At 39.5% G+C, this 25,568-nt stretch overlaps 1 protein-coding gene across 4 annotated transcripts in view; it reads left to right on the top strand.

Annotated features, from left to right (window-relative positions):
• GABRR3 (gamma-aminobutyric acid type A receptor subunit rho3) overlaps positions 1 to 16,541 on the top strand; it is a 72,822-nt gene extending 56,281 nt beyond the window's left edge. For 3 of the 4 annotated variants that reach the window (XM_089330695.1, XM_089330694.1, XM_089330693.1), the window contains exons 6-7: positions 655 to 807; positions 8,895 to 9,778. In XM_089330695.1, the coding sequence (XP_089186821.1) occupies positions 655 to 807; positions 8,895 to 9,217 (476 nt within the window). In that variant the 3' untranslated portion in view covers positions 9,218 to 9,778. Of the gene's footprint in view, positions 1 to 654; positions 808 to 8,894; positions 9,779 to 16,238 lie in introns of those variants that run through there. The other variant, XM_070071947.2, reaches the window with a different exon arrangement.
• Positions 16,542 to 25,568: the final 9,027 nt, after the last annotated feature.

Below are 25,568 nucleotides of genomic sequence, written 5' to 3'. Positions count from 1 at the left end.
TTTGTGGGTGTGACCACCACTGGGGCTTTTGATCAGCATGAATAATCAATATTAAAAGCATGGGTCTATATAATTCCAACAAGATACAAAGAAGCATCATCATTTGGTTATGTTTTTATAGATTTTTCATAGACAAACTATGATATCCAAGATATTTTAAAATAAAAAATATTTATGAGCGCCCTTTCAGCTCTCCTGAATCCTTCACTGTCTAGACCCCTGGATGGAATCCTATAACCTAGTACTTCATGTGAATCTTTTCTTTCAGAGGAAATGTTTCTCTCCATTTTTAGAGCTAATAAAAGGTTTATTGACAGTTGCATGCAGTTATCAGCCATGTATTGAAGAGTTTGTCTCTTGCAGAAATACTGCAATATATTGTGGAGAAAGGTCTTTAAAGGCAACCGTCTGAACTGCAGCTATGGAAGTTCAGGGGGACTTTGAGTCAAATCATTAAGCAGATTGCAGTGCAGGTAGTTGAACAGATATTGATCGAGTGACAACCCCAGGGGCCAGCTAGCAATGGATAAACAGAGGTGTGTATGTCAAGTTCTGTGTCCCCTAAGAGTTAGGAGTCCAGGAAGGAGGTCATTTCAAGTGTGGGGGAAAAGTGTGAGGAAATCTGTTCTAATGAATACTCTGGCTTTTCCCCAGGTTGGTACTATCGGCTTTTCATCAACTTCGTACTCAGGAGACATATCTTCTTCTTCGTACTGCAAACCTATTTCCCAGCCATGCTGATGGTGATGCTTTCGTGGGTTTCATTTTGGATTGACCGAAGAGCTGTTCCTGCAAGAGTTTCCCTGGGTAAATCTTAACACACCTTGGCAAAACGTTCATGTGGGAGAAAGTTCAAGGGAGGTAAATAAGGTGATGGTGATACTTGGGGAGAGAAAGAGAGTGGTGAGTTAGTAGGGATAGTGAGCTGTGCTTTCAGGTTAAAGTTTTCTCTTGGCACTTTCAGAGGCAATTTATAATTGGGCTCTTTCCTCGGAACCGCAGACTTTAGGGATGAAGACTGTGCTGACCAACCTGGTAGGAAGGATGATAAGTAAGGAAAGGGTGACATTATGAAGCACAACACCTCAGTTTAAAAAGTTACCTCTTTTCCCTTTCCAGGAAACTCACCCCCCACTCACTGCCCAAATACCCAGGTCCATTTTGCTTTTCATGACATACCCTTACATCACAGAAGGAAGAACTCCAAACTCATTCACATTATATTGCTGGTAAATTGCCTTGGGGTGGAGCAGAAGTGAGGGTGAGGGGATGTTATATGAATTCAGAAACATGAGTGCTGATTGATTATAAATATAGGGCACAAAGCCCAAAAGCAGAATCAGCCACAGCGAAAGTTTAGGTTCTACAGCACTTTGGTTGGCAGGAGTTTTCAGGGGGAGAGACATTGCTGGCCTCGTTAAGTCACCACACAGGGGTGATTATCTACTCCATCTAGCCTGCTATATGCCACTGTCACACACTCTGATTTACAGGAACTATTTCAGACCCACTTAGCACTTATTGAGTCCTCACAGAGTGGAAGGTGCCAAGCTAAGCACTTAGATGACACATTCCTTAATGAGAACCTGAGAGCTGATCCCACTTGCCTTCTTGGCTGCTTCAGGGCAGAGCTCCCTCATTTCATCTGGTTTTGTTCTTTCACCTGTAATGCTCTGTCTAAAGAGAAGATTGTTATAAGTAGTTCACAATCATTGTAATTATCACACAATTCACTCCAAAAGGGTGGTTTCTAAATTAATGTTCACAAATTATGTGCATACTTCAAAAGATCATTCAAAAGGCAGAAATTATTAATATTAATAATTTGTTCACATCTTTCCCCTGTTAAAAGTTTCTGTCTGCAAGCATTTGAAGTTGGAATATCTTCAAGGAAAAAAGTACCACCTGAATGAATAATTAAATTATTTTGATTGTTTCTTTTTGAGCATTTGTGCCCTGACCTCACTACTGCAATGGGCAGCATAGACTGAAAGAGCAGACTGAAGGCACACTTACAGCCCCTGAGACCAGCTGAGAAAGACAATCGGTGTTTAAAAGTTGATGAGCATGATTTTTTGGTCACACTCTTGAAGCTGTCTGCCCTGTTCTTGTGTTGTGAGGATGACAGCAATAAGAGCTAGTCCCATGACAGTCTTCAGGAAATGGAGAATACTGAAACACTGCCTGTGTCACTCCCCCTGAAATTCTGTGCTGCTTTTATCCACATGGAGCCCCTAGGAGAAATTGCTATGAAGATATAAGTAAAATGTATGCAGATCAGAAGTATCCATCACCCTCTTTTCTTCCTTAAGTAAATAGAGCCGCAGTATTCTCACAACACTACCATACTCCCAGATCTTGGCTTCTTACCACCCTCAAGTCTTTTTCCAAGACACTTTGCTCTCTGTTTTACTCACTCCAGTGCTATGCTACGGGAGCTTCTGGAAGGTCCCTCAGGCAATCTTATTGCCTATCCCACTTGCTTTTGCTCAGTGTTCCTGCACTACTTTCTCCCAGGCATTTGCCATTATTAGGCATCCTCTCCAAATCTGGGGCCAAGTGGAATGGTCAAGAGGCCAGCCTCATTTTCCTTACTAGCAAAAGAAAATCACTAATATCATACTACTGTCTAAAGGTCACTGTAAGAATTAAATGGGAGAATTCATGTAAACTGTCTATCTTGATGCCAAGACCACGGTGTTTGATATAACCAACCATGCAGGGACAGTAGGCTAAGCTACCACTTGGGACATTGGCATTCCATTTTGGAGAACTACTCTGCACTTCCCAACCAATCTTATTAATGTTTCTGTGAGGCAGCAGATAATGGTGCAAGTACTTGGGTTCCTGCCACCCTTATAGAAGACCCAGATGGAACTCGGTGTTGGTCTGCACCAGCCCTGGCTGTTGTAGGCAATTGGAGAGTTTACCAGCAGATGGAAGATATCTCTCTCTCTCTCTCTCTCTCTCTCTCAACACTCTGCCTTTCAAACAAATATTTTTAGAAACCTTTTATTTAATGAGTACAAATTTCATAAGTACAACTTTAGAAATATAGAGATTCTTCCCACAATACCACCCTCCCACCACCACCACTGCCACCCCACCTCCTCCATCTCCCATTCTCAGTCCCATTCTCCATTAAAATTTGTTTTCAATTAACTTTATACACAGAAGACCAACTCTATACTAAGTAAAGATTTCAACAATTTGCACACATTCACACAAAATATAAAAACTGTTTGAGAACAAGTTTTACTATCAACTCTCATAATACAACTCATTGAGGACAAAGATCCTGCATGGGAAGTTAAGTGCACAGTGACTCCCATTGTTAACTTAACAATTAGCACTCTTATGTTTGATATCAGTGATCACCCGAGGATCTTCACATGAACTGCCAAGGCTATGGAAACTTGTTGAATCCACAATCTCTGTCAGTGTTTAGACAAGGCCATAAGCAAAATGGAAGTTGTCTCCTCCTTTCAGAGAAAAACACATCCTTCTTTGATGGCCCCTTCTTTCCATTACTCTGAAGTGTGGTTCTCATTTCTGGGTGGGGGGTGTGGCGAGAGGCCCCCACAATTGATGGGAGTGTGCATGGGGTGTAAAGGCAGCAGTCCCCTGCTTATGTTCAAAAATGTAAACAAACAAAATTATTTCTCCCAGCCGGCTGCAGGTCTGGTTAGGGGGAGGGAGGGGATGTGGATGGGCAGAGGGGTGCTTGACCTCTCTGTTGGAATATATTCCAACCTCTATACCTTCTCATACCTTCTCTTTTTTTCCTGAGTGGAACTTCAAATGCAGTTTACCAAGCTCCTCTTCCCACTGCTGTCTGCAGCTCAGTGGACCTGCGATTTCCTATCTAACATATTCTGCTGGGGGCTGGCACCAGCCTCCCTATTTTGTGGCTCTGCCTCTTCCTTTTCTTATTTGCTTCTTCAGCATGGACCTGCCAAGTCTCTGGGCTTCTGGTCATGAATTTCCCATGGCTCTATCTCCAGCATGTATCCTCTCTCCTTTTTAACTATTTTTTGGTTCTTCCTGTTGCTATACCACCATCTTGGGACCCCTCACCATAAATAATTTTTATTGCTTTATAACCACCCATGCAAGTAATACACAAATTCTCTTTACTCTTAACTAGCCTAGTTTTTCTCCTTCATTAAGCTTTCCTTTCTCTTCCCTGCTCTTTACTTCTTCCTTCCACTCCTTAAATGTGGTTTATTCTTTCTCAAGGATTTGCTCACTTTCAATTTTCTTATCAAATGCAACAAGACTATATTCCAAGTACTCACCCTATGGAAGTAAATCCCAAATCTGTATCTTTATCACAAACTTTATTATTGACCAACACTGTTAGTCATTTTACTTGAAATTTTAGGCTAACTTTTCTGCTTTGAGAAAACGTCTAATACTCAGATCTGATCAACTGTAATATGTTTTGAGTTGTTCTTAAAAAAAACTATTAATTTTCATTTGATTTGCAAGATAGAGAGAAAGATCTTCCATCCACTGGTTTGCTGCCCAAATGCCTGCAGCTGGGACTTAGCCAAGCAGAAGTCAGGAGCTGGGAACTCAATCTGGGTTTCCCACATGGGTGACAGGGGCAGAAGTACTTGAGTCATTAACTTTTGCTTGCTCTCAATACTCTCAGCTTGGAATCCAGGGGTCCCCTGAGGATTGCCAGATGAACTATAGGATCCTCTGTTAAATCTGAAGTTTAGATAAGTACTAAATAATGTTTTGATATAAATATATTCCAAATATTACATGGACATAGTCATACTAACAGAGTATTCATTGTTCATATAAAAATTGGATATCCTGCATTTTTACTTGCTAAATATGAAACCCTGTCCCTGTCCATATATATTTACACTAAGCTTTAGCCAGTTTGGATATTGATTAATCTCAGAAAGGTCCCCATGCTTAACTACTTATCTGGCCTCTGTATGTTTGTCTTGGCTCTCACTTGGCCTAGAATACCCACCCTACTTGTCTTTGTCAACATCCTACTATCTCTCCATGACTACAGCCATCAGGGAGAGCTCCAAGCACACATGAACACTCCCAACTTTGAACCACTTTGTATGTCTAAGATATCTTATTTCTTTTATTTTGTAGTTGGCTATAGAGCAAGGGTAGCCTATGTTGGCAGCTCCTGAGAAACAAAGATCATTATTGCCATCCTTTTTATCCTCATTGTTCCTGAAGTGACTGGCATGGTGCCCTACACATCTTTCATGCTCCATGCATTGGCGCTACATTGCCAGTGTTTTAGCCCACCACATTTTCAATAACTGTTTTCAGTTACTAACTGGAAACAATAAAGGATGATTCATTTAGCTGGTAAGATACTCTCACATCTGTCATATTTCAGGTAAAGAACAATAGAGGCTGAATAGCATAGAATTGTTCATTGTAATGAGGCAATTCTCATAGGCGATAATAACTATCATGATTTGGAATATAAATGCAATGGGTCAAAAATATTATTTCTTTCCATTTGATTTAGTGAGGACAGAGCATGAGACAACTACAAAATTTTTAAAGGATGCCCTCTCATTTCTATTTCCCTCTCTTTTCCCAGCATCCACCATTCTTGTCTGGGCATTATGCATGGGTGTGCCATTCCCTGTACATTGTACTAATTAATGAAGTCACTTACTAGAAAACAGATGTGACAGAGGAAGGCAATCAATTTTCAAACATGTAGTGTCTCATAGAGAAAAATGTCTCCTAACAGAGGATATGCCTGGAAAAGTGACTACTTAGGGAACTGAAGAGTAATTCATTTAACCATCACAGAGCTTATCAGAACTTCTAATCACAGTGGATGCTGGCACCACCTTTGTGGGAAAATTGCTAATAGTTTCTGTCCATAGTGCAATGTTGAAGTACCCAGCCCATCTTCTTTTCTCTTGTGTCTCTTAATATATTTTCCTGCCCAGGCATACAGGGAAAATATTTTGATTCCTTTGATGGCAAATTTAGATAACCCTTCCTTTCAAAAGAACTTCCTATGCTACAACTACTAAGAGGGTGAACAGGTTCATAATAAGTGTTGCTTGTCTGCCCTAGTGCTATCAAACAGGCTAACAAAACTCTCTAAGAAGTATAGCCAAAAATGGCCAATGAAAGGAGGGCATTGTGGTGCAGAGGGTTAAGCTGCAGCCTGGGACCTCATATCCCATATTGGAGTACCAGTTTGTGTCCCAGCTACTCTGCTTTTGATTCAGCTTCCCACTAATGCATATCCTGGGAGGCAGCAGGTAAAGGTCCTCATGAGCCAAGTACTTGGGTCCCTGTCACCCGTGCAAAAGAACCAGATGGGGTTCAGGGCTCCTGGTTTCTGTCTGTCTGAACCCCAGCTGTTGTGGACATTTGGGGAGTGAACCAGCAGATGGAATATCTCACTCTTCTCTCTGTCTTTCAAATAGATAAATCTTTCTTTAATTAAAAAAAATCTTAAATGGCCGTTGGAACACAGATGACTAATTCTCCCCAGACTGTCCTTAACTGACCCCATGTGTGTCCTTAAAATCTAATATGGTGAAGTTGCAAGGGCTCAGGGGAGTTGAGTCAAATGGACCAGTCTGAATATTTTCTCATAACAGTTTCCTAACTATGCATAGCAATATCAATAGGTGGGAAGATAATTTTCTAATCCCAACACATGCCCTCTCTTTGATTAAATGGTCACTTCATATAATTCAAAAACCGTTTATTGGGATGTTAACTTTAATGGGTTTGGAAGGAGTGCTATTTGTCAAGATTAATGTATTTCCGAGGGGTGGCTCAAGACATAATAAATGTGTTTAATGAAGCTGTAATACTCCTGACTTCAAGTCCCCTTGCCTCAGGAATTTATATATCAGTTTTCTCATCATTCACTCCCTACCACTCAACAATCCCTCTGGACTCCCCTCTAATTCTTTTTTATTATTATTATCATCGTTCGTCTTAAACAAGGGAAATCTAGAATACTGGTTTTAAAATAAATAAAGCTCCAGTAAATTAGTTGGACTAAGTGCCATTTTAAAGAAAATGACTGATCATTGCTGTCTGGTAGATATAGATAATGCAATTCCTTTTTATTAGCCCGATAGCCATCAATTTCAAATACATGATGAGACCTGTCTGGCAAGCACACTTGAGTGTTTGTTTTAAACCCTTACTTTGTTCACTAAGCCCATGTTACTGTCTACTGAAACAAATATCAAGTTCTACTTTCCATATATTGGACAGCCAGTAAGAGAAGATATTTTTAAATTTTTGAATTAATGATGTGAGCTACTAAGTAGGAGTACTGCCTCAGGATTTCTTCAGTTTACATGAGTGAAATCTTGAAGGGAACAGACTTTTGGCCTATTGAAAATCACTAAATACCTTCCTTATGCTCCTTGACATGATTCCACATCAATATATATAGCATCTCATCTCAGATATCATCTATATAGAAAAATTAGTTTAGCATCTTTACAACAAAAGGAAATTCCTTTTACAGGTCCAGAATGAGAAGTGGCAGGTTTTCCAGTAAAAATCCCAGGTTCTGCACTCAGAAGGAAAGGGTTGAATCCTGCCCCTGACAAAATTTGGGCTAATTACTTAGCAACTCTTAACTCATATTTCTTTTCTGCAATGTGTGGATCATAGTATTTATAGGTAAATATTTGTGGAGGATAAATACTTGCTAAAAGCAAGCAAGTTTTTTATTTAATAATCTTGACTTCATTGTCCATGTAATGTTAATGAAAACTCCATATCTCTATGTAGCAAGTACATTTTAAAGATGTATTTTTATTTATTTGAGAGGCAGAGTTACAGAGAGGGAGAAACGGAGAGAGAGGTTTTGCGTCTGCTGGTTCATTCCCCAAATGGCTACAATAGCTGGAGCTAGGCTGATCCAAAGGCAGGAGCCAGGAGACTCTTCCTGATCTCCCAAGTGGATGCAGGGATCCAAGTACTTGGGCCATCTTCCGCTGCTTTCCCAGGCCATTAGCAGGGAGATAGACCAGAAGTGGAACAGCCAGGACTCAAACCGGCACCCATATGGAATGCTGGTGCTTCAGGCAGAGACTTAACCTGCTGCTCCACAGTGCCAGCCCCAGCAAGTACATTTTAGAGCCAGGAGATGAAAATGGCACCCACTGATCTGATGTTTCATCCTTGTGGGTGGAAAACCTGAAATTCAATCGGGCATATTAAGAGCTAGAACAGAAGTTTTGTTTCTTATTCTAGAGTTCAAATCAGTGGCAAGGTGAAATGCCAGGTCCTTCCAAGGTGAATGTCAAATTGCCAAATTGTAATGATGTTGATCACACAAACTAAAAACTTTCTTTGAAATCCAATGGCCCTACCGAGTTGTCATTGTGTTTGATATGGGACTCCCTTGGATGAGAACCTCACAGAATTATTGTAGAAAGGATGGAAATGTGTTGGTGAAAGCTGTCCACATGCTGCGTCTGTACATTTAAGAGTAAATCAAAATGCTCTTCCTGCTGTTTGGGACTCTGTCTGTTGACATTAAAATGTCCTCACAACTTATAAAAATCATTAAAGATTCCATTTGCACCTCCCTAGTGGGAAATTAAGAAATAAAACCATGCCAGCCAGTGTGCATTTCAAATATTTACAGTTCTATACTCTCTCTCCAGGCAGTACTCCTGCAGGATCCCTCTGAGAAATTAGTGCAGACACAGAGTGGTCTTCCCCCAGCCAGTGTTTTATTAAGGAAATCTCATCTTGTTCCATGTCCCCCAGAAGCACCATCTCGTCACCTCTGATGCTCCTGCTAGAGAACAAGCACAGGAACCAAAAAGAAGGGGAAGATGGCAGGAAGGCAAGAAAAAGGGTGCTGTGCTCAGTTTGTCCCTGTTCTCAAATGGCAGGAATCACCACGGTGCTGACCATGTCCACGATCGTCACCGGCGTGAGTGCCTCCATGCCCCAGGTGTCCTACATCAAGGCTGTGGACGTGTACTTGTGGGTCAGCTCGCTCTTTGTGTTCCTGTCAGTCATCGAGTATGCAGCCGTGAACTACCTCACCACAGTTGAGGAGCGGAAGCTATTCAAGAAGAAAGGGAAGGTACAGTTTTGCTTTGACTATCAGATCCCTTTGAAAGTGTGCAAAAGACTGCCCTCATTTATACCCTGTCCTGACAGCGTTATAAGCCCTTGTAGAAAGGTAATTCAGAAAGTTCATGGAAAATAGAATTAAAAGGTAAACTTGATTTGCTGCAAAACATTTTGAAAGTCACCATAGTTTTTCATAGTATGCACTTTCCATGAACATTTTAAAGACTGGTTTTATTAAGTCCATGTGCCTTAGCAAGTTGCAAGTTTACAGCATGGTGACAATTTAACATTGAATTTTAATCTCTGCTCTTTGTGAGCTGGTTTCTTGGCATGCTCATTCACCTTTGCCAGGACTAAAGAATTTCTTCTACTAAGTTCCCTTCCCCTGACTGGACCTCTTGTGTAGCAGGAGTTGATGTACAAGGCACGTTCTTTCAAGTGGGTGATGATGATGATAGTTAACATGTAATGAGTGTTCATTATATATTGGCATTACACCACCACCTAAGAATATTATGTCATTTAATTCTCACAGTAAACCTGACAGGTCAGTATTTTATCACCCTCGTTTCACAAAAGTGACATCAGTGCAGATGGGTCATAACTTGGCAAAAGTCAAACAGCAAAAGAGGTATCAGGGTTTGCTTCTGGATCTCCTTGACTCTGAAGGCTGTGCTGTCAACCAATAAATGATATGTTGCTCACCACTAAGAGCCAGGTTTTTTTTTTTCTTCTTATCACTTGGAAGAATGGCAGAACATACAGAGAGGAACTTCTTCCCACAATATCCTAGAAACAAGGTACCATCTGTGCTCACATGCTTTCTGTGACATTGCTTAATAAATGTGGATGGATTACTCTGTATCCGCTTCATTTTACAAAGGATTTGGACACCAGTTTCCGGTTCTTACAAGAAATGACATAAGATATACTCCAGACACCTGACCAACAAGATTCAGTTGTTTGTTTGCCAGCCTAAAGAATATATGTATGTAATATACATGTAATTTTAATGAAATGTATTCACAGTGGTTTAAGAAATTCTTATGTGAACACTTATATACACCCAAATATTATTTAATATTTTTATACTTCTAGAAAAAGCATTTCAGAGTGTGTTTATGTCATTTTCCCAAGCTAAACCTTCATATGAGTTCTCCAGTGTAGATTTTTCAGAGATTACTAGCTCTAAAGACACAGAACCTCAGTGAAGTGATTTTCCTACAGATTCACAGCCAACACAGCTGCAATTGCAACTCGGAGCTCCTGGAATGCTAACTTCATTCTCTCATTTTCTATCCTTGGGGTCAAAGCTCCAATAAGAACTGATTTTGTCTTAACTGCACATGCTTCCATTTCTTTTGTTGACAGCATATGGCTGTGAGTACATGTCCTATACACACCCACAGAGAGTGTGTGCAGGTTAGGAGAACTAGGGGCTTAAGCCCAGCACATCACCTAGGCTCCGGTTAGAATACAGTCTTAGAAGGTTTGTTGGGGGCAGAGGCAGGTGGTAGAGGGGTGGGAGACAGAACATGAGAGCTTGGATTTCTATCCAACTCCAGGTGATAATGTCAGTGCTGCTGGTTCATTACCCACCTGCAAACAGCAATGATTTCAATCATCATGGAGTGAAAGATGGCAGGGAAAAAAACGTGTAAATAAGGAGAGAAATTTTTTCTGGTTTTGTTATGTTTTTACATAAGGTATAGCTAGCCTAGGATAGAGGCACTGAAGCAATATTGACCACCTTCACCTAGTCCTTGGACTCCAGTTCTGGAGTCCAATATCTGTGTCTGCTGCCCCTACCTGGCATACAATGCATGTGTTCATATTAGCTGATTTCTGTTTCACAATCTTCTTGTGGACCACTATGAGACATTCTTTTGAGTTGGTAAGCATGCTCTGTATAACATTCTTTTTGAATTTTTAGTTGTGGTGAAATACATATAATTTGGGGCCAATGCTGTGGTACAGTGGGTTAAACTACTGCCTGCAGTGTCGACATCCCATATAGGCACTGGTTCAAGTCCTGGCTGCTCAATTTCTGATCTAGCTCCTTGCTAATGTGCCTGGGAAAGCAAGAGAAGATGGCCCAAGTGCTTGGGTTCCTGCACCCATGTGAGAGACCTGCATGAAGCTCCAGGCTCCTGGCTTTGGCCAGGTCCCACCCCGGCTGTTGCAGCCATTTGGGGAGTGAATCAGTGGGTGGAAGATATTCTCTCTCTCTCTCTGTAACTCTGCCTTTCAAATAAAAGTTGTTTTTTGATCTGGAACATTCATCAAAACCAAGTTATATTAAAAATGAAACAAGAAAAAAAAATACCTCTGCTTATGGCCTGGCTCCTAACTTTGGCCTGGCCTAGCCCCAGCCTTTGCACCCTTTTGGGAGTGAACCAAAGAATGGAAGATCTTTCAGTCTCTGTCTCTCCCTCTCTCTGTAACTCTGCCTTTTGAATAAAATAAATAAATCTTTAAAAAAACAGACATAGCTTAGAATTTATCATCTTAACCCTTTTTACATGTATAGCTCAGAGTGTTAAGCACATTTGCACTATTGTGTACCCAATCTCTAGAACTTTTTCTGCTTGAACAACTAACCCATTAAACAACAATACTCCACTTCATCCTCACCTCAGCCTCATGGAAACCTTCATTCTAAGCATCCCCCTTTAAAGCAAAATTATCTCCAAGAAATGTTTTACTTGTCATTTATATATGTGAAGGACAAAATGAAGAAGTGATTTTAAAGTCAGAAGTGGTGCTGAACCAAACTTCAGCACTTTGTAGCTTTGTATTCCAACCAGGTCTTATAAACTTCATTATGTGTTTGTGTAACAATGTCGTTTCTGTCCTATTTTATCAAATGGTGTTGTTGTGAAGATCAAATGTTATAACGACTGGATCTGGAATCTTTACTTAGCAAATGTAGATTCTGCCTGTGAGCCACAGAGCTCACCCTCTGGAGCTACATGCATTCGCATAAGGCCAGTGGAAAGAGGTCGTCTGAAATGAAAGGGTGTGATGCTCCAGTGAGCGGAGGGCAGAAGGAGGCCTCTGTGCTTGGGGCTAATGAGTAACACCCATCTCCTTTATGCCTAAGAAACAAGTTGTAGAGAACCAGAGAGACAGACACCACAATGTCTCCTTTCTTATTTTTTTTTTAAGTCTGGTACAGAGATTTATTTAGTGAACCAAAAAAGTTATATTTGATTAATTTAGCAGTTTAAATTTATGAGCCATCTTTTATCAATAAGTCAATTAAAACAGCTCTTAATAAATTTTCCCATACAATACGTATACATGTATAACAACATACAAGATAGAACAACAAAGCAGTTTCAGTAATAGCTTCTTAAAATTTTTAACTGTTTTTTTTAATTACCACCAATCAATTAGAATTATTTCCTGCTCTTAGAAAATTGAATTAACCATACTTTTTCTCAGTTGGAACCTGAGATATTGGCTTTATTTGCTTACAGAACGGTCTCAAAGTACTGAATACAATAGCAGCCAGGGAAAAAAGAAGTCCTTTGGAGCCTAAAAGAGACGTAGTTAAACACAGAACCAACGATGTTTTAACTTCCATGATCAGTAAATGTGATTTTTAGTGTTTGGAGAATACAAAACTCTGGATGACAAAAGACTTTAAGTAGCTGTGTTTAAGATTATAAATTCATTAACCGACAAGAAGAGTCACTTGCTTACTCCACACAATATTTTTGAAAGCACCTGTAAGATTTTCTAAAATATTTATCCCTTGTAGACCTCGGCCTTTCTCATTAAGATAACCATTATGTCTGATAACAACACAAGATCATTAGACTTTTGTAACTTTTGGACATTTGTTTCAGTAGCACCACTTCATATCTTGACAGTGCCTTTAATATAATCCAAATAGCTTTATTAGTTAGTGTCTCTACAGGAAGAGAGATATATCCTTTGATATTTCCAAGGAGCCCAGCAGCATTTCAGCTGTCGAGGTCTGGTGTCCAGCCAAGAGGCCGCTGGAAGCACTGGAATGTAGCCCCAGCCAGAATCCGTCAGTTGTCTCAAGGCCTTCTCCCAGTCCCACATGAAGGGCTGATCCACGCAAGATGGAGAGGAGGTGATTCACAGCCCAGTGCCCACACAGTCTTGTCAGGGACTGGGGTCCAGGGAAGAGATTTTCAGAACACACTGGGGAGTGCCCTGGCCAGAGTTCCCCGATCATCTCAAGGCCCTTTCCCAGTCCCTTACAAGAGAGAGGGGTTAGAATAGAGCCTCAGCACCAGGGGATTGCTCTAGCCTAATCAGCAAGCCTGGCCCCAGTGTCTTAAGGCCTGCAGCCACACTAGTTGCTTTTAACTGGTTGACAGGGACCCGGCGTTTTTGAGAAAATGAGAGAGTTACTATGGAAGAGAGTAAAACTCTGAAAAACAGAAGCAAGAGCGGTCCACATGCTTACCCATCCAGTAAGATGATCCGATGCTGGGTGGAAGTGAACTCGAGCAGGATCCTAGTCACATTGGAGTTGCTGAGTCATGGCACCAAAATGTTATGGGTGAAATGGCAGCAGAGAAAGGATTACCTTGATTCTTTGTCTCACATGGAAGAAGAATTTCCAGGCAGACAAGGCAGAGAGAAAAGCAAAATGTATTTAAAAGCAAAATTTGTTTAAATCAGAGACCTCCTGGTGGAGTGGCCAGGAAGGGGGCTCCAAGAGAGAGTGGAGTATGTTGCTTAGATACGTGAGCAGGAAGGCTCACTAATATAGCTCATCGCTGACTTCGAAGTGCTTCCTCTCTTGGTCATGGCAAATCTACACAATTCAGGGCTGTGCCTCTAGGATAGTCTCCATTTACCTCATTTCAGACAACAAACCCACACACCAATGCACATCCCAAAGTGAGGACTCAGAAGAACCTGAGCCACACATGTTAGTAGCTCCTCCCAAACCCTAAGTTGGAGTGATTGAAGGATGGAGAGAAAATCCTGAAGTATTAGGCCCATGAGGCTCCTCCCTTTGAAAACATGAAGTCAGGAAAAGCTTCTTTCCTATCCTACTACTGTCACTCAGCATCATCTACCACCACCATCAACAACTTTCATCTCTGCTGCCGCCCACCGTCATCACCACCACCACACCTCTACCACATCTACAACCTCTACCATTACCACCATCAATGCCTCCACCTCCTACAACCACCAGTACCCACTACATCCACTTCTCACCACCACCCACTGTGTCTACAACCTCTTCCACTACCAACATCAACACCTCCACCTCTTACAACCACCACTTCCCACTACTTCCACTTCCCACCACCACCTGCCACTACACCTCCAACACATCTACAACCTCTACCACCATCAAAGCCTCCACATCCTACAACCACTACTACCCACTGCCACCACCACTTCCACCTACCACCATCACCACCCACTATTTTCACCCACTACTACGGCCACCTGCTACCACCACCACCCACTTTGATCACATACACAGATTCCCAACTACTACCCTATCTTGATACTGAAGTCTGGAAGAACAACAAGGGCCATGGAAAAATTATCCCTAGTGTTGACCATGGCCCAGAAAAGAGAAAGAGACTTCATTTCTTCTTTTATCCAAATGTTTTCCTGACTCCAGGGCCTAAAACAATCACATCTACAGTTTAGATAGAATATGACTCAGCTATATGCTTCTTTGTGGGATGAAGTGAAAATTTAAAAACCAATTCTAAAACTGTTCCCCCCCCCCAAAAAAAAAAAAAAACACAACATAAAACTTGGAGCAAATAGCAGCCTATTGATACACTGCACACTGTGAGATTTCATCATATGGATAGATAGTTCTAGATTATCCTAATGGAAGAAAATGCACCCTTGTTCTTCAAAAAAGATGGTTTTCTTCAACACACTAAAGGAATTAAAAAAAGTAAATGGCTCCCTCATTGTTCTATATAGCTAAGAAAACCTGCAGACTGTGAAGTTTTTCTATCTCCATTTCCACAGTTCAATCAAGTACTAATATCATTAGCTATTCGAGGTTTCCAGTCTTGATATCATTGTTTACTTTGTTCATTTTCATTTTATTATAGATAATTTCTACAATTAAAAAAAGTAATTACACATCTTAAATGTGGATTCCTGGTTACTTCATGTCTCTTGAATCCCTGTGAACCAAAAGCACACTCTGACAGAATTTACCCTATGGCCTGCATTTTGAATTCTGTATAATTTCATCTAGTAGTAGCCTCTCCGTATTTGTTCATCTTTTACTTTCCCTGTAGTTCAAGAAGTGATTTTGTTTTCTAAAAAGCAATTAGTAGGTAGCAGCTGCTTCCGAGACACCAGTGTATACTAGTGAGAACTGCTTTCTCCCTTAGCAGAAAATCTTCAAGAAAACTTTTAGTTTAGATTCAGGCAGGCACAGGAGCCAGAGAGCATTGATAATTTACTCCTTCAGAAAAATAAGCCTATTTCATGTTGTTTAATTGGGCTATGTTAGCATCATTTGTAGGTGCTTTTACACATAAATAGAAAAACTGGGCCAATTTGCATTTAAAAAGAGCAGCTAAAATTATTCCCTCATCCCTCCTCAATTTAAGCATAAGTGGATCACCAGATGATATTGTTCTGTTTTTGGACAAAATCACACTGACTAGGCATACTTCTGTATTCTTCATGTGGAGAAAAAAATAAGCTGAAAAACAAATCCAGTTGGCTTATATTGATGTTCTAATAAATCATATTCAATTTCCACTCACAAACTATGGCAAACCATTCATACTATTCAGAAACCAAGAGAAAATATGTATCTTGTATAACAGTCTATTGGGCCAGAATGGAATTAGAAAACATTGAGACTGTAATTGTGTAACATTCACTTGCATGATGTTCAAATATCTTACGGAGATAAAAGCAAAAAAATTTAATATAAACTCCTTACTAAATTCCTGTTTAAAACAGGGTCTGTAAAAGCTTGTTTCACATTTATTATTCTAATAACTTTTAGTCAGACAGCAAACCCAAAACTAGAATACTATTTAAAACAAACAAAACATTTTTAGTAACTATTTAAATTATGTATTTAAAAGATGATTTACATTTTTGCTATAATTTCTATTCATAAAACTGTATTCATGACCTACTTAAAAAAGTATTTTTGACAGATTTCTGGAATGTACAACATTGATGCAGTTCAAGCAATGGCCTTTGATGGTTGCTACCATGACAGCGAGACTGACATGGACCAGACTTCCTTTTCTCTACACTCAGAAGAGGACTCCATGAGGGGAAGATGCACAGGCAGCCCCAGCACAGATTCATCTCGCATAAAGAGAAGGAAATCCCTGGGAGGACATGTTGGTCAAATCATTCTGGAAAACAATCACGTTATTGACACCTATTGTAGGATTTTATTTCCTATTGTGTATATTCTATTTAATTTGTTTTACTGGGGTATCTATATGTAAAGAGGAATTTTCAATGCATAAAACTTGTATTGGAGTTGGATTATGTTTAAAATGAAAACCTCTTAAATGCAGGTTGGACTATACTAGATTGAACTGGAAGAGAACCAGTCAGGTCTCCTGACCTAAGGAAGGTTTGAAAGCTGAGTGATTTTAGGAGGTTAAGATTTTCAGAGAGACTTTGACTCCATAAATAAGAGTCATAGGCATGTGTATTATGGCAAAAAAATTTTTTCCATAGGGAAGGGTTTTTTTAAACTACTTCATCTGAATCCTTCTCTCTTAATAAAAATATTCTTTAACTGGACTAAAGCTAGACTTTGCAATAATGCAAGGATATTTTATTTCCTAGTGTCAGCAAAGTGCCAGATTATATTACACCACTGACTTCTTAGGAAAGAACTCTCCATCAAGAGAGAGTCTTTCACACTCACAGAGGCAAGAGTCCTAGGAAGAACTTCCCCCGTTTCCAATGATGTCTTTGATCTTATTCAATTAAGTTTCAAGTATTATTGGGTTCAAGGGGGAAAATGATCTAATCTTCACTCAGTCTTCATTCTTAAAGTTAAATTAATATTTTAGTTATCTTGTACTTTGTAGATATGATATAGCTTTCATAGCTTTTTGGAGGTATTTAATTACTTTATTTAACAAATGTTTTTGATCACCTACCCTACTTAGGTACTTATAAGGTGTTATGTACTGAAGTGCGAATATGAAATAACACTCCTGTGTTGCTGACTGCACAGCTTAGCAAAAGTGGTGCACTGGTAGCTATAATGAACACACTGATGTTAAAACAGTGGTGTGTGCACTGTGCCATGGCTGATCTGAAAGAGGGAGGAGAATATCTATGAAGGCAAGTGGACTCTCAATTTATAAATACTTTGGAGAGATTTCCAGCTACCTGGGTGAAAAAAAAATGAATTAAATTTATATATCCCAAAGTAATCTGTATTGGCTGAACCAATAAATTAGGTCAAGTGGGTATTAAATAAATGTATGTTAGGCAAGAAAACCTTCCAATGATCAGCATTCCTTTTGCAGGTCAGCAGTGTGCATGCTTTTGTGTGGAGTATTTTGTGAAAAAGATTGTATTTTGAGAAAAACCCTTGTCAGGAAGCATGAAATAGTCCCCTTCCTGTTTTAATTGCTGGGATTGAATTAAAAGGAATAAAGTAAATGATGTATTATTTTTGATATATTTCTTTTTATTTCACTATAAACCTCAACAATTTGAATTATTTTATACCAGATGAGGAGACAAATAATTTCCTTCTTGTTTACCAATACCGTCGGTTTTGCTTTTCTGTTGTCAGCCAAAAGGTTCTAAAAAATCACCTTTCTCTTTGGTTCAAAAGATTAAAAGGAAAATTATTTCTCTATTTTGACTTTAGTTATGAGCATACTAATTCTGGAATATTTTGTTCTATTTCCTTAATAAAACTTCTCCAGTTTTTTTGTTGAAAAATTTGCAATTAGTATGTTTTTCCAGGATAGTGTCCAAAACTGATCTAATATAATTTATTTGAATGCTTCTTCATTTAATTGTAGTTAGGTAGTAAATACATTTTAGGAACTATTTATTTAATGGTTTTTAAGCTTGATTGAATAGGGAAAGTATTTTGCTAGGATTATATTTTCAAAATACAGCATAGATTAATACCCTACATGGTTGAGAATTTGTAGTTATTATTTAGTAGAGTACTATGGTTGGATTACATTTCTGATGTTGAAAAACTCTATATAAAATTGATGTGTGAATAAAATTTAAAAAAGAAACTACCTACAAATGAACAGAGTGAATTTACCCTGTTCATTTCTGATTCTCTGCTTCTACAGACAAAGCGGTTTTTCATATACTTTGAACTACAAGATTGAAGATGTGAATGCTTTCCCTGGGCATATTCATTTAGTGTTTTAAATGAAATACATCAAGGCATACATCTGGTAACTGAGGTTAGAAGAATGGATCTCTTCCACAACACCACACACACACACACACACACACACCCCTCATGAGGAGCATTCATGCACAACTGTTGGCCCATCAAATGTGATTTTTGCTAATGTTGAGAAACACAGGCATTGCACTCATCAGTAATAAACGTCTAACCCTGAGAAGTAAAATCTGTTTACTGCCTCAGGGGAATTAGGAGAGCATTCAGAATGAGCTCCTAGGATTTTAGCCAGTTTTCTTCTCAAATCCATGGCTTGTGAAGACAGAGCTGTTCCTGTTATCTTCATTTCTACAAGCATGCCATAAGATTTCTGCTTCAGTTCTAATTTCAAGGAGAGTGAAACCACAGTACCTGGACAATATCTGAATGGCAAACAGCATACAATAGCCAGCTCATTTTGATTTTCACTTCATTTCCTCATGACAATCCTGAACAGACTGTACATGATTGTTCACTGATGGATAAGCCTGGATAAAAGGCAAGGATTTCACAAAATAAGCTGCTTTCTAAGATTAAAAAAAAAAAGCCAACCAACTCTGTAAACTGTGTAAATACAGAAATGTGCTATTTTATAGAGGCTACTCTGAAAAATCTATGAAAAGCTATGTTTCAACTTAGATTTATTGCTTTTATTCTGAATAGAAAATAAATAGCATTATTAATAAAAATTATAAATACCATTGATGGAATGGGTGTTATGGCACGGCAGGCCTACAACACCAGTGTCACATATTGGAGCACTGGTTTGAGTCCTGGTTGTCCACTTGCCATCCAACTCCCTACTAATACATCTGTGAAGGCAGCAGAAGATGGCCCAAGTACTTGAATCCCTGCCACCCACATGGAAGACCTGGATGAATTTCCAGGCTCCTGGCTTTGGACTGGCCCAGACCCAGCCATTGCAACCATTTGGGGAGTGAACCAGCAGATGAAAGATCTCTCTCTCTCTCTCTCTCTCTCTCTCTCCCCATTCAAATAAATAAATCTTTTATAAAAAATTAAAAATCCCATTAAACAGTTAACATTTTAGTATATTCTTAAAGGCCTTCTATGTGTAACATGTTTTATTCTAATGAGACTAGTCTGTGTACACTTAATTTATTAATTTAAGCATTTATGTTGTTCCAAACACCATGCTGTGAACTGGGGATATAGTAGTGAACCATGAATATGTTTCCTGCTCCTACTGAATTACACTCTATTGGGAAAGTGATCTAAATTATGCCATGTGTTGCTTGATATTTTTCTCTGAATTATAAACAACTATTTTTATTTTAAGATGTACTTATTTATTTGAAAGGCTGAGTTACAGAGAGAGAGGAAGATCTTCCATCTGCTGGTTCACTCCCCCAAATGGCTGCCACACCTAACACTGCACCTGACAGAAGCCAGGAGCCTTGAACTCCATCTGGATCTCACACATGGGTGCAGGGGTCCAAGCACTTGAGCCATTATCCACTGCTTTCCCAGGCACATGAGCAGGGAGCTGGATCAGAAGTGGGGCAGCCAGGGTCAAACCAGTGCTCATATGGGATACCAATGTTGCAGGTGATGGCTCTACCCACTGCACTACAATGCCAGCCTCCATTAATAATTCTTTTTACCCTTTTTCCTGAAAACTAAGTTTTATATGATGTGAGTAGACTACTGAATGGGAACATCATCATTTACTTAATCCAGCTCCATCTGTGAGACATTAACATTCTTTCATGTGTGTGGTACTACACTGAGTGGCAATTAGTGATATAAAAATACTTAGAAGTTAAAGTATTTTAGAGAAGCCGGTGCTGTGGCACAGCAGTTTAATGCCCTGGCCTGAAGCGCCGGCATCCCATATGGGCGCTGGTTTGAGACCTGGCTACTCCATTTCCTGTCCAGCACTCTGCTATAGCCTGGGAAAGCAGTGGAGGATGGCCCAAGTCCTTGGGCCCTGTACCTGTGTGGAAGACCCAGAGGAAGCTGCTGGCTCCTGGCTTTGGATCAGCACAGCTCTGGCCGTTGTGGCCATCTAGGGAGTGAACCATCGGATGGAAGACCTCTCTCTCTGCCTCTCCTCTCTCTCTCTCTGTAACTCTGACTTTCAAATAAATAAATCTTTAAAAAAAATTAAGTATTTTAGAAACAATTGATACTTCCAGACATACTCATACTTTTTGCCACTGGAACCTGCTATGTCAGTCAATTGCCTGTCTGCCCAGGAGCATATAGAGTATCGAATACTGTAACCAAAGAAACCTTTTGTTCTTAGATCTTTCTCCAGTCCCCAAACAAAGTAGAGCATTCATTATATAATTACTTGTGGGGAAATTAGTTACACGAGGGAATTCAAAGATGGCGCCCAGAGGAAATAAGGTGGGCAGAATCCAAAGTTGTTTACCACCAAAGCTAATTGGCTGCGCAACATCAAGGGAAGTGACGACAACTGATAACAAGTGTATAGACATATGGCTAGTCCTATAGAAATCGCTCCATAAAATGATCTTTTAAGTGATTGGTTGGTCCTTATGCCCTGCCCCAATGACTCTGCAGTTTTGTGCTTTAAAAGGCTCTGTTATGCAGGAAATAAATGAGTCCCTGCTTGACTTGGCTCCCCGCTGCGTCTGATTGTCTCCGGGATCGGGAGACTGGGGACCGGGCCAGCAGCGCACTTACCTTTCCTCATCCATCCTGTATGGGTGGACTAAGACCCTGCAATTACTGAACTGCATCTTCGTAGTGCACGTTTCATCACTGTACAAAGCACTTAAATTAAAGCAGAACTATTCACTGAAACCCTGCTTTCCCTTCATTGACTGCTGTTTCCACTATCAGCCTTTGCCATCTTTGTAAGTAGGGGAATAACTAGGATTACACATAGCTGCATATGAGTTGCCACAAAATCACAATTTGTGACCTTGCAAGTGGGTTAGTATTCATGAATAATATTTATTGTTCTTTATTATGTCATCATCTATTTAAATCACAGGTGCACACCCTATATATACATATTTTCTGATTAAAAGTTATTTTTTTACTAGAGGGAGCATGCTCCCATCTGTTGGTTCACTCCCCAAATGCCCAGGAGTTGGTAACTCAATCCAGGTTTCCCATATGAGTGACAGGTACCAATTACCTGCTCTCTCCTAGGGTATGCATTAGCAGGAAGCTGGAATCAGGAACATAGCTAAGACGAACCCAGTCATTCTGATATGGGGTGCAAGTATCTCAAGCAGCATTTTTTTTTTGAAAAAAAAAAATGTTTCTTTAATGTTTTGTTTGAGAGGGACAAAAATCTTCCATCTGCTGGTTCACATCCTAAATGCCTGAAACAGGCAGGGCTGAATCAGGCCAAAATCAAGCTCCTGAAACTCCATCCAGGTCTCTCACATGGGTGGCAGGAGCCTAAGCACTAGAACCATCACCTGCTGCCTTCCAGAACACTTTAGTAGGAAGCTGGCTCCAGACTGGGGGGTCCGGGACGTGAACAAGGTGCACCAATATAGAGAAGCAAGCAGCAGCTTTAACCCCCTGTGACACAATGCCCACCCCTCTCTATATATAATTTTCAGCATGAAGATTAATGAGGGAAGGAAATAAACTGAATTCTATAATCATTACTAAAGTCAAAATCCCAGTTAGCTCAAATAATACCCTCAAAGAAGCCAGAGAAAGCAGGAAGGAAATTGCTATCTCAACTACAATTCTGTCCCTGGAGCTGCTGTTATTTCCTGGCAGGGCCTAAGCAGAGCAGTCAAGGCTACACTCCCAACTACATTGTTTATGGAATGGAGCCACATACTTTTTCTCTATAAACACTGCTTTAAAACACTCCATCGTGCTATAAAGTTCTGCTAAATTTCAAAGTCATATCACTTTCCAACAGCAATTTGACTCTAGCTTTTAACCAAGAACTCAAACATTTTTTCTTTTCTCTTAAAAAAAAAGTGTGAAAGATAAAATACTGGATATCTAAGGAGATTACTTTATTCAGGCTATTGCAATAGGAAGCACATTCATTATCGAAGAAATGTCTCAAAGAAAAGGAAGGGGCTAAGAATTTCAAAGAGGCAGGAAAATAAGAGTTGTATTCACTGAGGAATGGTAGAGGTGCATCTTATCTTGGAATATTTGAGGGCTGAGAAGTCATTTCTCAGAATATAAAATTGTGGAAGGATTTCTTGATCTTCACTACTTTCTAAGAACACAGGGACTCAAAGTTCAACATTTTGAGAACATTGTCAATTGTTCTTTCATTTCAACCCAGTGCTGAATCATGATACTTTTTGGTCAAAAATGGGGCTAAAACTAGGAGATTTCACAATGTTAGAGAAAAAACTCTGTGCTTTTCAAAATATTGACACCTAACTTATTATAGGAAACACTGAGTGGTGTCTCATTATCAGGTCATTTGAAGGTTATGATAGAACTTTTAATCCTAAGGACAATGCAATTCACTACAGAAATTATTTTCTGTAAGAATGCCCCAAAAGATTTGTACAAAATTGGGCTGTTGACCACTCCTTGTCTTAAGCAATCCATAGCAGATGAAGTTATAATATATTACCATCTCTTTTCAAATTTCCCATTATTAAATACTACATTTTTAAAGGTTTGACATATAAGACTGTGTCCCTTAAAAATGACAAATAGGTTCCAATATTTCTAAAATTAGCTAACTTCACAAGGCACCCTAAAAAAGGAAGGAAGTTCTTCCAGCCTCATTCATTTTCTTCTCTTACTTCATTAAATAATCTTAATGCAGGTGCTTTGAAGGGTTTTACACTTTGACACTTCGCATAAGTGCTATAAAAACAAACCCATGTGTTAAATAAATTTTTAGAGCAACCACACCACCTCAGAATAACTTAAAATATGTTTTGTTAATTGGGTTATGTCTTTGGTGAAGTCATATTTAGGTTAAATCATGAATCAGTAGAAAGGAGCCTCAGGATCTGCTAAATAGCTCCTAAATGAAAATGAACCTGGGTAGACAGAAGGAAGATGAGGGTTTCCTGAAAATAAGCTCTAATAATTAGATGTGATTCATAAAGAAAATATGAATTAAAAGTAGTAAATAAAAATAAGGCAAAGGAAAGACAAGAGTAGAGCTGAGAATGTAGTTGGTTTGCAAAATGATCTCCTTGAAACCCCATAATGTACATCCTGGGGGAAGATTTAGATTTGACCATAGAATAAATTAGATTTGATTATGTTGGATAATGTCCTGGGTTATAGTAATGTACTCAGATGATTACAGCTCATTTGTGTAAAAGATTGTGTACCTCTGAGCAATCAATTGCATGTTGGTCACCAAGTAATCGATACAATGTGTCATCATGGCTGAAATAATCAGCCCATTTCAAATTTTTAGTTGTTTGCATTATTTGATTCTGTCATGAAATCATTTAGCTCTTTATAATTTCTCAAAGTATTTGCATTATTTGATCCTGTCACGGTATCATTTAGCGCTTTTATGCAGTGAGTCATATTGATGGAATTCCTGGTGAGCACACTGGTTAATGTGGGTAAGTTTATTATATTGCTGACCCATATTAAAAATGGAATAATCTGAAATTCTTGGGAATACAGACAGAAAATGGCAAATACAAACACAAGAAGTGACATACACATAGGGTGAAACAATAAGTGTGCTTCCTGGAGTTGTGCAACAGAGTATCACCATAAAATAAGATTTAAACACAAAAATATAAATGTTAATCATTTTGCAAGATTATCAGCGTTTATAGAGTGAATGATTCCAGAATGACTTTTTTTCCAATGCCTTGAGGAAATTAGTACACAGACCCTTAGGCTTATGGAATTTGAAAGGCAATGCGGGGCTGGCGTGCTGTGATTTAGGGGGTAAAGCGCCGCCTGCAGTGCTAGCATCCTGTATGGGCGCCAGTTCGAGTCTTAGCTTTCCCACTTCTGATCCAGCTCTCTGCTCTGGCCTAGGAAAGCAGTGGAGGATGGCCCAAGTCCTTGGACACCTGCACCCACGTGGGAGACCTGGAAGAGGCTCCTGGCTCCTAGCTTTGAATCAGTGCAGCTCAGGCCCTTGCGGCCAATTGGGGAGTGAACCAGCGGATGGAACTCTCTCTCTCTCTCTTTGCCTCCCTTCTCTCTCTGTGTGTAACTCTGACTTTCAAATAAATAATTAAATCTTTTAAAAAAAAAAAAGTCAATAGGGGCATCACAGTATGTCTAGTGCAATCTCACTTTGTAAGTGAGGAAACAGCATTAGCAAAGAGAAAATTGTCCAAGTTTATATGTGTTCCCAATGTCAAGTTACTTCTAGTAACTATAAAAAGTGCATCCACACACTATAATTCTCAGATTCTTTGTACCCAGCATCATCTGATGGGATGTGGGGATAGAATGCGTCGCACATTTGCAGCCTACCAAGCTGAAGGAAAGAAAGGAGAGAAAGAGAGAAAGAGAAAGAAAGAGAGAGAGAGAGAAGAAAGAAAAAGAAAGAAAGAAAGAAAGAAAGAAAGAGAAGAGAAAAGAAAGAAAAATAAAAAGAAAAGAGGTTTTCAACAAAGCAACCCAGAGTATGAGCATAAAATACCTCTGCAGGTTTGTAACTTACTTCTCTAAGAATCAGGGATAAGTTTATTTCAGCGTTTATGTCTGAGACAAGGTATAGAAGGAATTCTCTTCTCACACCTGTCTTGTTCCGCATCCAGAGGAGGCTCTCGGGCTATTGATCTAGAAAGCTAGGGCAGTGGGATGTGGGAGTGAGGAGAAGGTTTGCAGGCTGCCCTGGACAGATCTGGGGAAGATGAGTCATCTGGGACATTATTTTCAAGAGAAAATGAGTTACAGACACACAGTAACTGACTTTTTAATGACCCTTTGGATAACCTGAGGAGTGAATAAGAGTCTGCTTCCTGTCCTCTGGAAGAAAAAAATTATAATTATGACCTCTATGAACAGGTACATACAGATTGTTGACTTTTTTTTTTAAATCAACTTGTAAACTTGTATTGCAAGTTAAAAATGAAGTTGTTCACAATCTCAACTTGACCAGATATGAAACAGTTTAAAACTTTTAAAGGATGTGTTACGAAAAACCAGGCTCTGGGGC

The sequence above is a fragment of the Oryctolagus cuniculus genome, chromosome 4 (genome assembly GCF_051225735.1).
Source record: "Oryctolagus cuniculus isolate XC-2025 breed Fujian yellow rabbit chromosome 4, ASM5122573v1, whole genome shotgun sequence".
Taxonomy (NCBI): Eukaryota; Metazoa; Chordata; class Mammalia; order Lagomorpha; family Leporidae; genus Oryctolagus; species Oryctolagus cuniculus.
This window is presented reverse-complemented; position numbering and strand designations above follow the sequence as displayed.